The 13,086-nt window shown below is 52.8% G+C and overlaps 7 protein-coding genes across 7 annotated transcripts; 3 read left to right on the top strand and 4 right to left on the bottom strand.

The window, feature by feature from the left end:
* Window positions 1–64: 64 nt before the first annotated feature.
* On the bottom strand, window positions 65–493 carry SMAC4_09524 (uncharacterized protein; the record flags this gene model as incomplete). The annotated part of the gene is made up of 1 exon (XM_003343813.1): window positions 65–493. The coding sequence occupies one exon, from the start codon at window positions 491–493 to the stop codon at window positions 65–67; it is 429 nt and encodes a 142-aa protein (XP_003343861.1).
* A 390-nt stretch (window positions 494–883) lies between these two features.
* Window positions 884–1,279, bottom strand: SMAC4_09523 (uncharacterized protein; the record flags this gene model as incomplete). Its single annotated transcript, XM_003343812.1, has 1 exon — window positions 884–1,279. The coding sequence occupies one exon, from the start codon at window positions 1,277–1,279 to the stop codon at window positions 884–886; it is 396 nt and encodes a 131-aa protein (XP_003343860.1).
* A 1,090-nt stretch (window positions 1,280–2,369) lies between these two features.
* On the top strand, window positions 2,370–2,918 carry SMAC4_09522 (uncharacterized protein; the record flags this gene model as incomplete). The annotated part of the gene is made up of 2 exons (XM_003343811.1): window positions 2,370–2,523; window positions 2,620–2,918. The coding sequence occupies 2 exons, from the start codon at window positions 2,370–2,372 to the stop codon at window positions 2,916–2,918; spliced, it is 453 nt and encodes a 150-aa protein (XP_003343859.1).
* A 354-nt stretch (window positions 2,919–3,272) lies between these two features.
* Window positions 3,273–3,761, top strand: SMAC4_09521 (uncharacterized protein; the record flags this gene model as incomplete). The annotated part of the gene is made up of 1 exon (XM_003343810.1): window positions 3,273–3,761. One exon carries the CDS (start codon window positions 3,273–3,275, stop codon window positions 3,759–3,761), a length of 489 nt encoding a protein of 162 aa, XP_003343858.1.
* Window positions 3,762–5,106: 1,345 nt separating this feature from the next.
* On the bottom strand, window positions 5,107–7,697 carry SMAC4_09520 (uncharacterized protein; the record flags this gene model as incomplete). The annotated part of the gene is made up of 4 exons (XM_003343809.1): window positions 5,107–6,595; window positions 6,662–7,051; window positions 7,108–7,243; window positions 7,298–7,697. 4 exons carry the CDS (start codon window positions 7,695–7,697, stop codon window positions 5,107–5,109), a joined length of 2,415 nt encoding a protein of 804 aa, XP_003343857.1.
* A 621-nt stretch (window positions 7,698–8,318) lies between these two features.
* Window positions 8,319–9,225, bottom strand: SMAC4_09519 (uncharacterized protein). The gene is made up of 2 exons (XM_003343808.2): window positions 8,800–9,225; window positions 8,319–8,726 (listed from the first exon to the last, which is right to left on the bottom strand). The coding sequence occupies exons 1-2, from the start codon at window positions 9,141–9,143 to the stop codon at window positions 8,528–8,530; spliced, it is 543 nt and encodes a 180-aa protein (XP_003343856.1). The 5' UTR covers window positions 9,144–9,225; the 3' UTR covers window positions 8,319–8,527.
* Window positions 9,226–11,384: 2,159 nt separating this feature from the next.
* Window positions 11,385–13,082, top strand: SMAC4_09518 (uncharacterized protein; the record flags this gene model as incomplete). Its single annotated transcript, XM_003343807.2, has 1 exon — window positions 11,385–13,082. The coding sequence occupies one exon, from the start codon at window positions 11,385–11,387 to the stop codon at window positions 13,080–13,082; it is 1,698 nt and encodes a 565-aa protein (XP_003343855.2).
* Between the last annotated feature and the right edge of the window lie 4 nt (window positions 13,083–13,086).

Genomic DNA, 13,086 nt, shown 5'->3' with positions numbered 1-13,086 from the left:
AAACCTTCGTCGCGTGCTCAAAGCGTTTCAGGCGGTTGTTGGTATCTTCGACCTTCTTCTCCAGCTAGCCGCTGAGAATAAATTGAAAGCAGCGCGTGAGATGCTCGACACCCTCGGTTCTGCGCAGGAAATCCTCGCTGTCCACTATCGTCTTGTCGAGGTTTTGCTCAAAGTACTTGGTCTTCTCCGCAAGGTAGCCGCCTGCCTCGTCGCAAAGCTCCATGTCCATCCCCATTTCAGGCTTGCTGCCGGGCTGGATATTGTTAAACCCTCCCTGGCTGATGAGGGAGCTGGCAAGAACGGTCACCAGTCGCTCACCCATCGCAAGGTGTTCTGGGACCCAAATCGGCAAGACGGGAACCTCCACCGTATATGGATGTAGGCCGATGTATCGGAGAGCTCCGAGGGTCAGGGACAGAAACTTGCTGACACTCGGGACGGTAGCCATGTCGCTGTCGTAATGAAGCTTTGCGAGTTGTTCAACCATAGGCATGGTGGTACATCCGACAAACAGTGGTCATTGATGCATGTTGGTCGTCTCGTCGCACCCGAGTCTGTCTAAAGCTCTGCCGCGTTTCCGAAATAGCGCTTTCAAGTGTACGTTGTCAACAAGTTGTCCGAAGTCGTCCATGAAGTGAAGTATGGTGGCCGGCTCCGTGTATCTACACGCTTGGTCGAGTTTGCGAGAGTCATCAATAACCTCATGGGCATTGGCGGGCAGCGGACTGTACTCGGTCTCGGTCGTGGTCAACAGCTCGTATGCTCGCGAGTAGTTTTCGAGGACATCGGCGACCTTGCTACATTCCTTGATGTTGAGGAAGGCTCCGTCACGTCCCTCGATCGTGATGCCGACCGTGTAGATACCGGCATATCTTCCGCGCTCCTAAAGCTCCTTGCCATGCACCTCTTTGCCCTTGACGTAGTCGTAGGCCAGCGTACCCTGAATCAACGAGTTGCGCAGCCCGGTGGGTATGGCATGGAGAAGCATGGTGTACTCGTGGCTGCCGGACTTGAAATCTTGCTCGAACGACTGGACCTTACTGTTCATCGGAATAATGGCGTTCTTCTGGATCATGTCGAGCACTTGCAGCAGGCCGAGACAGACATAAAAGCTTGACTCTCCTTCCGCCAGAGCCTGCATCATGAATTTCTGCTCAGGCCCAAGAAGCGGCCGCTCGGGGGTGGGAACCGGGTCGCCAGTCGGCTGTGCTGGCCATGAAGTAGCGAACTGGGAATGGCCCAGATCACAGGTGCTGACCAAGGTGTGTTCGTGATCCATGGCTGTTGAGGTTCTCCCGAGGGATTGTTGGGTAGTTAGGTAGGTAGTTTCCAAGGAGCAAATAAGGACGCCCAGGAAGGGACAGGATGGGTTTTGCAGTGGTGCCTACCTTCTTTGACATTTCAGATTCGTTCGTCCCATTTACTTGGTTTTGCAAAGACAGGTACGACCCCGGAGCTTTGCACGCGTCATTCGCTTGGAAAAATGCCTGGCACCTTTCTCACCCAGCCGGCAATTCCCTTTCTTCTTTTTTGCACGCAGAATTCAATTTCCACTGCTCTCCTAGTCTGATCTTTCGATCATTTCCAATCTAACGAGTCGCCCCCAGCAACCGTCCTCGTCTTTCTGCTGTCTTAACGCACGCCTCACATCCATGTGACGAACCGTTACAAGCACAGGAGTATTATCGCTGGGATAGAACAATAGAGTAACAGAGTAGTAGCCGAAAGGTACTGATGTATTGTGATTGCTATTGGTTGCTGAAGAACCCTAATAACGAAGGCCGGGAGGCCTTCTTATATACTGGTCTTCAGCCCTGTCCCATAGTCCCGTAAACTCGGGACACCGGGACCGTGTCTGGCCCGTAGTCCGGTAGGCTCGGGACCCCGGGTCCTATCTAATTGGTCAATCTATCTAAGTCCGCTGATTCGATAGTAACAATTCATTGACGTCAACTTCGGGGAACAATTGTATCGTTGTAAGTAAAAGCCAGTCCCAAGCCAAATAGCCGCCTAGCCTGCGATACCTGACCAAGGAATATCGCTAACTCGCTGTGTAAACCATGAGCAGCCCAGAACATACCCACGGTGGCCAGCACATTTGCACCACAATTCGCCGGTGAACAAGCGTCAAGTCAACACCGACGAAACGCCAATTCAAGACTCCCAGATACATCGATGATATAAGTCCCGTCAAACCGGGTTACCAGAGCCAGTCATCAAGCTCAAGAAGCCATGCCGGATCCGACCGACTCGGCGAAACCACCAAGGACACTTTCAAGATTGAAAACAAGGTCGGGCACTGGGGGTCGGATGTCACAGCTGCGTCTAGGGATACCCTGGAAAGGATGAAGCAGGGAAACAAGATCAGAATGGACGAGAGCCGGGCCGAAAGTCTGGTCGCTACCGACGACAAAGGCAAAATGCTTGTGACCTTGTTGAAGACGGTTCTAACCAATTGCGCGTTGAAAATAGACGACGCGACCGGGCAGCTTCTCGTCGATCTTCACGACCAAGCCACGGCAGGTGACCAGGCAAATGGATAGACCAGGCTGCTGAAAAGTATCCTGGGAACCGATAAGGAGACCACGGAGCTCAAAGAGCAGTTGCAGTCTTGTACAGCCGAGCGAGACAAGCTGCAGAGCAGCCTGGAAGACCTGACCCGCGATCACAACGCCGCTAAAGCCAAGAATGATGAGCTTACCGACAAGCTCGCCAAACTTGAGCAGAACCACCCGGACGCAGAGCTTCCCAGACTGCTTGAAGAAATGGAGAACGATCTTGCCAAATGGCGATCGCGCGGGAGGGCGTGGCAGGACCAGCTGGAAAAGAAGGATGCTTACATTCAGAGCCTGAGATCCGAGCTTGACAACGAAACCAGGCAGCACAAAGTTACGAGAAGACTACGGGCACTTTACTAACGATTCGCGGAGCGGGAGTCCATTGTCCTCAACTCCGTTAAGCAAAGGGTCGAACGGTTGGAGAGTCAGAACCAGTCACTAAAGTCTGGCTTGATGAAAGCAGAAAACTCACTGGATCAAACGCGGAACAAACATGCAAGGACAATTCCTCTTTTGACCAATACGAAAGACATCCACGTTAAGATTATGGACATCACCACACCGTCATTATGGGTTAATTGGAGGACTGGATGAAAGTTGTCTTCCATCTTTAGCCTTTTTCTTTCTACTTCCTCTTATCGAAGCCCGTACTATCGGTATAACACCCGCACCTCTCAAAGCCTGCAAAAAGACACCCAACACTTCACTAGGATCATGGAATCGTTGACGGATCTGCGGCTTCACGAGGACTCCTGGAACACGGCTCTCCACCTGGTCAGCACTCCCTTTTACGGCATGGACGAGATCACACAGTTCTGGCGTCTGGATCAGTCGTGGGGACAAGAGCGGTCGGTCTCCGACTACCGTGCAAGCGCAAACTCGTCAGACATGTTGACGAATTGCCTGAACCTGTTCGCCACGTTGGTCACCGCTTTCGCCGATGTCGACTGGAGGAATCGCGCTGTCCAGATCACGCAGTGCGTCATGGCCGAACTGCAGAGCGCCGAGGAGCCCCAGATCTACCTCGCTTTCCTTGCGCAGTTCGCCAAACTCGTCGGCAACCTGGTCGATCAGCGCAAACTGCAGGACAATGACCCGCTCCTGTTGTCCATTTGGCAACTCCTTGCGTGTGCTGACGAGATGTCGACCGGCAAGCTTTGGGAGCCAACCAGGATGCTGGAAGACAGGCTCGGCGGGCGCTGAAGGGTTCTCAGCCGCGCCACGAAAGCCGGCTATACACACGTCACCGAGGAGGCAATCAGCAGCTTGTTCGGCGAAAGGGAGTACTTGTCACACGGACATATGCCACACTCCTTGTCACACGGAAATTGCCCACAGTCCAAGTGTCACACGGACATATGCCACACTGTCAAACGAGCATATGCCACACTATCAAATGGGCATATGCCACACCGTCAAACGAGCATATGCCACACTGTTAAACGGGCATACACCACACTCCTGGTGTCATACGAGAAAGACCTACATGTATGCAGATTGCTAGATGCCTTGGAGCCTTAGGTGACAAAGACCCGTACATACTAGATAGGTACCGTTTCCCTTTGGCATAAGAAGGCCTTGAAGCCCAACCTTCCTCTAGAGGTTGAAAGGACCAACAAGGCCTTCGAGACCAAAGTAGTTTATCAGCGGAATTGAACTACTGTTCCAAGCCCAGAACACTGCCCTTGTCACACTCCTGGTAACATACGGGCATATGCTACACTCCTGGTGGCATACGGGCATACGCTACATTCCTGGTGGCATACGGGCATATGCCACACTCCTGGTGTCATACGAGAAAGACCTACATGTATGCAGATCGCTAGATGCCTTGGAGCCTCAGGTGACAAGGATCCGTACATACTAGATAGGTACCGTTTCCCTTTGGCATAAGAAGGCCTTGAAGCCCAGCCTTCCTCTAGAGGTTGAAAGGACCAACAAGGCCTTCGAGACCAAAGTAGTTTACCAGCTGAATTGAACTACTGTTCCAAGCCCAGAATACTGCCCTTGTCACAGTACTTTAGGGTGCCCGGGTTTGGAGTGCTGTTGGACAGGAACCGCTTGACTGGCAGGCGATGGTATATCGTGATCGATTTCACTTCGAGTGCCATTCGCGTCATGGAGGGTAGTATTATGACCTAGTCAAACTGGAGACGGGACAATTGGCCATCATCTTCCATGGCGGAGATGATAGCACGTTGACAGTCACGCTCACCTGTATCTCGGACATGGCTTGGTGAGAGAATGCGGAGTATGCTGATGATGATATGGGGGTAGATTAGGTGGACGGCGGTGCTTATACGAGGCATATTGACATCAGCAACATGCCTTGGTAAGTGGTCACTGTGCATCATGGCATTCACTGGCACAGCCATTTGGACTATCACCATGAGGGAAACAATCGCATCACTTTGCAACTATCTTCATTGGCGACTTGCTTCCATTCCTGTTTTCCCATCTAAGATCCTTCTACCACATTCCTCATTCGAAGCATCATCAGCTCTGCTTATACCCCCTTCTCAGTCCTTCCTTCTGTTGTGCAAACTGTCTACTCATGTCCCTCAAAGTTGATGACAAAGTCTTCGTCGTACCGCATGTTGTCTCTCCCCTCCGTCCAGCGCTCAAGGCGCCAGCGCGTCAGGCGAAGCCTTGTTTGAACATCCTCCTTGTACTCCAAGCTCCGGCGCGTCCTCAAATACTTTCCAGGGGGGTTATCGACGGGGAACGAGTGGCGTCGCGGTGTCTGGACCGTCTCTTCATGTTCCTGGGCGGGTTCGCTATTTGCTCCAGTGAACTCTTCCAGATCGGTGCCGGCCTCGTTCCAGATGACTTCCGAGATGGGAGTGGCGTACTCTTCGCACCATCGGTCAAATCTGTCTGGTCCCCATTTGTGGCAAAGGGCGGAAACTAGTGCGGTCTGGTCGTGGTTCTCAACAGCCGAGGCTTTGCCGGTAGCGGTAGGCTTGTCGGTTTCCAAGTTGCTCACTTTGTTCTTGGTGGCCTCGTTCCGATGTACTTCATGCTCGGGACCCTTCTTCACCGTCTCTCCCTCATTCTCCCAGTCATAGAGCTCGTCTAAATGGTAGGTGATGTCATATCGACTGCTCGACGACTCTGGCTCAGGAGCAATGCTGTTCTTGTTCTGCTGGTTTACTTCCTCTTTGTCTTGCTCAACCAAGTCCTCAAAAATCTCGCTCGTCTCTTCACTCCATTTGGCAAGCTCCGAGGATGCCGTTGACTCGGGAGTCATCAAGAAGTAGTCCTCGCCATAGTTGTTTAGCCGACGTACGCGAGGAGTCTCAGTAGTGACAGGGGGGAGGAAGACCTGGTTGTCCTCCACTCTCATCGCCTCCTTCGCGGTTGGCAAATCGATAATCCACATAGTCGCTCTTCTGCGGGTGGCACTGCCCTTCTCTGCCCACTTGTTCAACCATTTCTCTTTTCCGCCGGGAGAAGAGGGGGCAAAGTTGGCCCTCTCGAAGTCCAACTCTGATACCAAGGGTTCGTGGAGGTTGAGGGTAAAAGCATCAAAGTCGTTCTGAGAGGGAATTTCGAGGAAAGATGATGTGGTCGCTTGATGGTGGTCAGTCTCGGGGTAGTTATTGAGGTCAGTGGGCGGATCAATGGGCTCAGTCACAAGAATACGCGGAATTTCCAGGGGCTTGTACTGCACGGTTGATGACTGGGAGACGTTGGAATCACGAAGTCTTTGACCACCAACTCGGAATTTCCGGACGGGAGCACCAGGGGAGGAACTGGCGATCTGTTGCACGGAACGGATCTTGAACTTCTTTGGTGTGGCGGCACGAGTGATCCCAATGTTGGGGATAGCCTCGCCGACAACCGAGCCAGTTGCCTCCTCAACAACACACTCTTGATGGCCATGCGTTGGCTGAAGAGCTGTTTCGATCTCGTTGTCAAAAGGAGGAAGGGTATTCAGATGGATGCTGCTCTCAAGGTGATTGTCCATACCCTCTAGCGCCTCATGGGGAAGATCAGATCCCGGCTGCCAGTTAGACGGGGAAGTAGGGGGCAGGCTGAGCTTGTCAAGCTGCTGCGAAAAGATATCTCCCTAAGATATCTGGGATTCCGCAGCGACAAACCCAATGAAAACCTCCTGGCAGTGCACTTTTGGACCGCGTTTCTCCTTACGTTGACGGTCGGCCTCGTAAGTCATGATATCCTTCCACTCGGCATCGGCAATCTGATCTTCATTCACCCCGTACTTGGCCATGAGATCAAAGACCGATTCTTCCTTGTGGCCGAGTGGCTGTTCATGTTGGTTAACGGTGGCAGTCCTAGCCTTTACGGCAACAGTAAAGATATGGATATCGTTATCCATGTTGACGGGATGCTGAAAGTCTTTTTGCTTCAGGCAGTCCTCTGTCTGTTGGGTGTGGAAGACATCGGTGGCTGCGGTCGACGAAGTCGAGTTTGACCAGTTGCTGTCAGTTGTTTGGGTGGAAACATTGGATGTGGTCGAGGACGTGGAGCTATTCATCACTCGTCAGCATGTGTGGCAGATGCATCTCACTGGACAGTTACGTACCTCGCAGAGTCGGTCCTGACATGGGTTCCCTTGTTCTTCGGCTCGTCGATGGGCTCATACTCAACGACCGTCTCAGCGGCAGTGATCGTGTAATTGGTGACCGTGTAATTGATGACTTGATCTTCAGGGACTTTCACTATGTCAACATTAGCTACTACTGGAAGCTCGGGGTGCTGATGGGACAACATACCTTGAGTAATGGAAGGCTCCAAGTCAGCGGTAGTGGTGATTGGAGTCATCGTGAGCTGGGTCGGGGCTGGGATCTCCGGAGTGGTTGCCTCGGTAGGCGCGATGGTTGCGACGACCATGACCGGAGTGAGGATGTTGCCATGGATAGACACTTTTGCTGCGCAATCGTCTTCGTCCTCTTGGATGGGGTCGGTTGCTGTACAAGCTTTCCAGATCATCATGGTCTGCTGCATCGGGAAGGGGGCGGCGACGAGGGCCTTGAGTGGCGCAAGACCGACGCTGGCGATGGCAGAGAGGGTCGACATCCTGTTTTTGACGTAGGGGATGGTCGGCAAGAAGGGCGATGAGCACGACATCTCGTTATGCGGAGAGTGTGCGTAAGGATTGTTGTCGTCTTGCATGCTTCGACGTCACGATGACGAGAAAGCGTATGGGCAGTTGGAGTTGTCCAGCTTGGGATGAGGATGTAAGAGGAAGAAAGCGAGCTTTCCAGGACCGGTGGAAAATATGCTCTTACACGCCCAAGCTCTCAGGCCGCCTGTCGACATCTGGTCATGGTCGTCGTGGTGATGGCGATAATGTTGGTGATATCTGCCACGGACCCATGGTGTTCACGGAACACCTGCTCTGGCCCAATCAGGAGGCGCGGAAGAAGTTTAAGGTTGGGACAAAAGACTGAACAGCTGGGGTAGGAAGGGTATCAGACGGAACAGTCCAACTGTTCGGCACCCATGGGTTGTTATTCGTACAACAGAACCTTGGACACTACTTACCAACAATCGCAGTGCTTGTTGCCTGTCACTTTCTAGTTACGTCGTCCGAACCGTGACCTTCACTAGTCTCTCCCCAGCTGCCTGTTCACCGAACAGCAACGTTTGCAATACAAACAAACAAAAGGGAGTTTCTGTTAAGCTAGAAGACGAAGGATGCTCTCAAGTCGGCAAAGGAGACACTGCCCGAGAGTCTGGAGCAGTCTACCAGTCACCGGGCAAGAACCACAAGCACAGGAAGTCAAGTTTTATGTGAACAATGTCAAATTCGAAACTTTCCCCTCCTCCAAGGATGCCAAACTCGCCGAGGGCACAAAGCGCTTCCCGACACAAAGAGTGTGTTCCTTCAGTGTATTTACAAGATCATCCCCGGCTCCCGTATGTTCTCATCCCTTCATTATTCATCCTGAGCCCAGTCCTTTTGATCCTCACTCCTTTCCAGCAGTCAACTATTACAGCACTTAGTACCAGGTGGGATCCTCGCCCTTCTCAATGGCCTCGGCAACGAGAGCCTCATAGGTAGCGAGAGCGGCCTCGTACTCAGCAGCAGCGGAGGAGTCGCCGGCAACACGGCCGAAGGCGCGGACGGCAAGGTAGTAAACCTGGGCAAGGGCCTTGCAGGTGGCTCCGTAGCCGTTGTTCGTGCACTGGAAGACGAGGCTGTTATGTGTTAGTGACAAAATAACTGCTGGGTAGGTATGTAGACAAAAACGGAAGTGAACAAAATACTCACTCATCCTTAAAGTTCTGATCAATCTTCTTCTTGTTGGCATCGCTGAAGCGGTCCTGGTTCTTGTAGTTGCGGTAGCCAAAGTCGTGGCGGTGGCAAGCAGGAGTGAAGGGGTAGCCGTTCGGGTTGTCGGGGGACTTGGAGCAGCCGTCGGAGGTCCAGATGAGGGTGGAGGGGTTCTTGGCCTTGCGGTAGCTGGTGAATTTAGGAAGAGTGATGGAGAAGAGGTACTTGTCGGTGGTCTCCTTCTTGGTGGCGCGAGCCTCGATCACGTCGGAGCGAGCCTCGGGGGCAGAGGGGAGGGCCGAAACGGCGGGAAGGAAGGCGATGAGGGTAGAGAACTTCATTTTGAAGGATGATTGTCTAAAAGACTGGTTGTTGTTGAGGTCTTGACGAGGACTGGACTGGAGATGAGAAGATGAGAGTGGGATGCAGAAGAGAAGGACTGGGAGGTTGAAGGGCGGATGGTCAGACTTTTATACACGATTTCGAGGTATGTTCGCTTGACCTTTTCGCCATCTTGGTGTTGTTGATTTGACATGATCTCGGTGTAGTCCGTTGCCTGCCGGGCGTTTACCAGAATGAAGTCGTCCTCAGTCTAGAGGCTCTAGAGCCGTCTTGACACTGCTACCTACCTGAATTGGAACTCTTTTCCACGCGCCAACGTCTCATTTCCCCATTGGTGTATGCACTCCACGTTTGTCAGGCCCATGGTGGTTGTTACTGAACGTTGAGACTCGAGTGGCCGATCGGCAGTTCCCGTCTTCAGTTGTCTGCAGATGACCCCTGGACCAGACCACACCAGGGATACATCCAGGCAGACTATTCACGGCTGAAAAGAGATCTACAAGAAATTAGCACCAATTGGGCTTCTGGACCACGCTACAACTATGCCGAGTGTACGCTTTTTCCTGATGAAGACTTGGCTTCAGGTTGCTGATGTTCATGTCCGGTTTGGAAGTGGTTCTCTCGAGCTGGGAACTCCGAAGTCATGAGATGTAGTCCCAATAAAGACATTCTGCACGGCGATCATGTACACAAGCTACAAGGTCATACTTCGATACCTGTATGTTGTATCATGGGCATGACCACCTCGTGGTAGAGTTGAAGTGGTGCAACTGACACAGTAGCGTTTGGGAGGACGGAATAACCGATGGCAGCTGGGTTTCTACCGTACCACTAGCGAGTACCACATTGTTTATCATGATCAACACCTGTCGATGTATCCCCAACCACTTAGAAAGAAAAGATGCACCATTGGATCAAAATGAGGGCGCTAACTTGACAGGCTCGGTTGGATTCTTGGTCCTTTTGCCCGCTGTCTCTAGACTTTGCAAGTTCGCGCTCGGTGCTTACTCCGAGCCAAGAAGCCGGCCCGTAACGCCCGTTGCGGGATCGAAAGACAAAACTTTTGTTCGATGGAGTCCAGTCTTAATATCACGACCAACCGGTAGCATTCCCTCATAGATATGGTTTGGCATATCGAAGCATGGCGCCGCATCCCCTGAAGTCGCGGCTAGCATGGTGTGCGGAAGAGGTTTGCCGGCGCTTGGTATGGGGACTTCTAGGCTTGTTTAGGCAGGTCAAAAGCCACCGAAGCGGATCCCACGAGCCCTGGAGAGATCCCCCGTCCTGTCAGATCTTTCTCACGATTGAGTTTAGCGCACGCTCGCGCTAAGGTTCGGAACGCAACCCACCCTAATCATGACATCCAACGTTCAGCTACGACAGGAAAGAGACAAAAGTGTAGTGTTACATGGTGTTGAAACAACGAACTTCACTGGCAAATAACTGTTTCCCTTCGATATCCGCATCTAGTACAAGATCCGTTAATATTGACTTGGCGAGAGGGGAACAGTTAAAAGGAAAGCTGAGAACGAGACGTATCTGCCAAGGAGTTGCTTACCTGCACCCTGTAGGCCACCTTTGGTGAAGTTGCATCGTGTTTGGCCAAGGACAAATGGACGAGTCGATGTATTATTGTCTGCAAAGATGTACGTAAAATGATTCAATGAAAGAGATTGCTGTGGCAAATATTGCTGAAGTCGAGGCGGAGTTATTTGAAAACATCAGTGAGTTGTGGACGAAGAAGGAATGTCGTCGTGAACATCCGGGGAAGTGTCGTGCAAAACCCTAACCCGAATCTCTGAGCACGGCGGTGGAGATGACGTAAAGACAGGATTCGGCCAATCACCGCTCGTGCCTGGATGTCAAACGGGGTGAATGCGGGGAAATGCATGATTCTCATGACAACGACAGGTCTTCCCTTTTCTCACAAAAGCATCACCACCACCGTCACCACACCTGACCCGTACCATATCCTGTCCGCACTCGCTTAATCCATGCCACCCGTCCAAGCCGCCTCGACGTTGTATGGCTACCACACTTCTCCATAATCCAGCTGGAGCACAGTTCAACCGACAACCGCCGACAAACACTGTCCGACAAGGGAATCGGAGTCTTGGGTGGGGGGTCATCGGATAACCTTTTACACTTTTGTTTTGACTTTTCTTGACTTTCACTCAAGCTCATTTGACACCCTCATTGCAACCTCACCTCCCACACTTCTCCGCCTGCACTGTATCATCATGGCCAACCAACGCCCAAACCAAGCCGCCAAACTTGACGACTATTACGATCTCGGTTCTCATCACCGGCCCATATCCACTGCCAAGGTGGAAGCTCAGCTCTGGTTCGATCGTGGCCTCATCTGGAGCTTCGGCTTCAACCACGAAGAGTCCGTCAAGTGCTTTGAGCGCGCCGTTGCTGCTGATCCAGATTGCGCCATCGCCTATTGGGGCATCGCATACTCCCTAGGCCCCAACTATAACAAGCCATGGAGCGTGTTTGATGAGGAGGAGCTCCAACAGACCATCGATCGGGCATGGGAAGTCCTCGAGCTGGCAAGACAGAAGGCAGCTGGGCCTGGGTCAACGTGTACTCCCGCAGAACATGCTCTCATCGATGCTCTTCAGTACCGATATCCCAAGAGAGCGGCAAAGCCAAAGAAGGGCTCAGCGTTGGACCACGGCTACGCCCAAGCCATGGCAAAAGTCTACCGCCAGTTCTCGTCTGACCTGGACGTTGCCGCCCTCTACGCCGACGCCCTGATGAACCTCACCCCTTGGAGGCTCTGGGATCAGGTGACGGGGGAACCCGCCAAGGGAGCCCAGACTCTAGAGGCGAAGCGCGTTCTCGAACAGAGTTTGGCCCAGGACCCGTACCACCCAGGCCTGCTCCACCTGTACATCCATCTCATGGAGATGTCAAGCCACCCCGAGGTAGCACTCCGTCTGGCAGACAACCTGCGCGGTCTTGTCCCGGATGCCGGCCATCTCAACCATATGCCCACCCATCTTGATGTGATCTGTGGGGACTACAGACGGGCGATATCATCCAACTCGCAGGCCATTGTATCTGACGAGAAGTGGGTGAGGAAAGAAGGCCGTGATGGAGCTCTCAACTTTTACGCTCTTTACCGATGCCACAACTACCACTTCCGCATCTACGCCGCCATGTTTGCCGGCCAGTACAAGGTGGCACTGGAAACCGCCTCGCAACTGGAGGCGGCACTCCCCGAAAGTTTGCTAAGGGTCAAGTCGCCCCCCATGGCCGACTGGCTCGAAGGCTTCTTGGCCATGCGCGTGCATGTTCTAGTCCGATTCGGGAGATGGCAGGACATTGTCGCCCTGGTCCCGCCACAAGACGCAGAGCTCTACTGCACCACCGCTGCCATGATCCATTACGCCAAGGGTGTAGCGCTTGCCAATACGAACCGCCTCGAAGAAGCCGAACGCCATCGGGAGCTGTTCTCGGAAGCCGTCAAGAGAGTTCCGCCTTCAAGGACTGTATTCAACAACACTTGTCGGGATATTCTGGCTGTCGCTGCTGCCATGTTGGATGGTGAGCTGGAATTCCGCAAAGGCAATGTCGAGCTGGGATATGAGCGCTTGAGAGATGCCATCAAGTTGGATGATAACCTACCGTATGATGAGCCATGGGGTTGGATGCAACCGACCAGGCATGCTTATGGCGCTCTCCTTTTGGAGCAAGGACGAGTGGAAGAGGCCGCGGCGGTGTATCGCGCTGATCTTGGACTGGATGATACCCTTCCGAGGTCACTTCAACATCGAAATAATGTTTGGGCGTTGCATGGGTATCATGAGTGTTTGGTCAGGTTGGGGAGAAAGGATGAAGCACGACTGCTGCAGAATCAGTTGGAGTTGGCTGTTGCTTATGCGGATGTTCCCATTCGGTCATCCTGTTTCTGTCGAAGTCGTCTTTAGTGTC

This window comes from Sordaria macrospora, chromosome 1 (genome assembly GCF_033870435.1).
Source record: "Sordaria macrospora chromosome 1, complete sequence".
Lineage (NCBI taxonomy): Eukaryota > Fungi > Ascomycota > Sordariomycetes > Sordariales > Sordariaceae > Sordaria > Sordaria macrospora.
The sequence above is the reverse complement of the archived record's forward strand: the minus strand, read 5'-3'. Positions and strand labels throughout refer to the sequence as shown.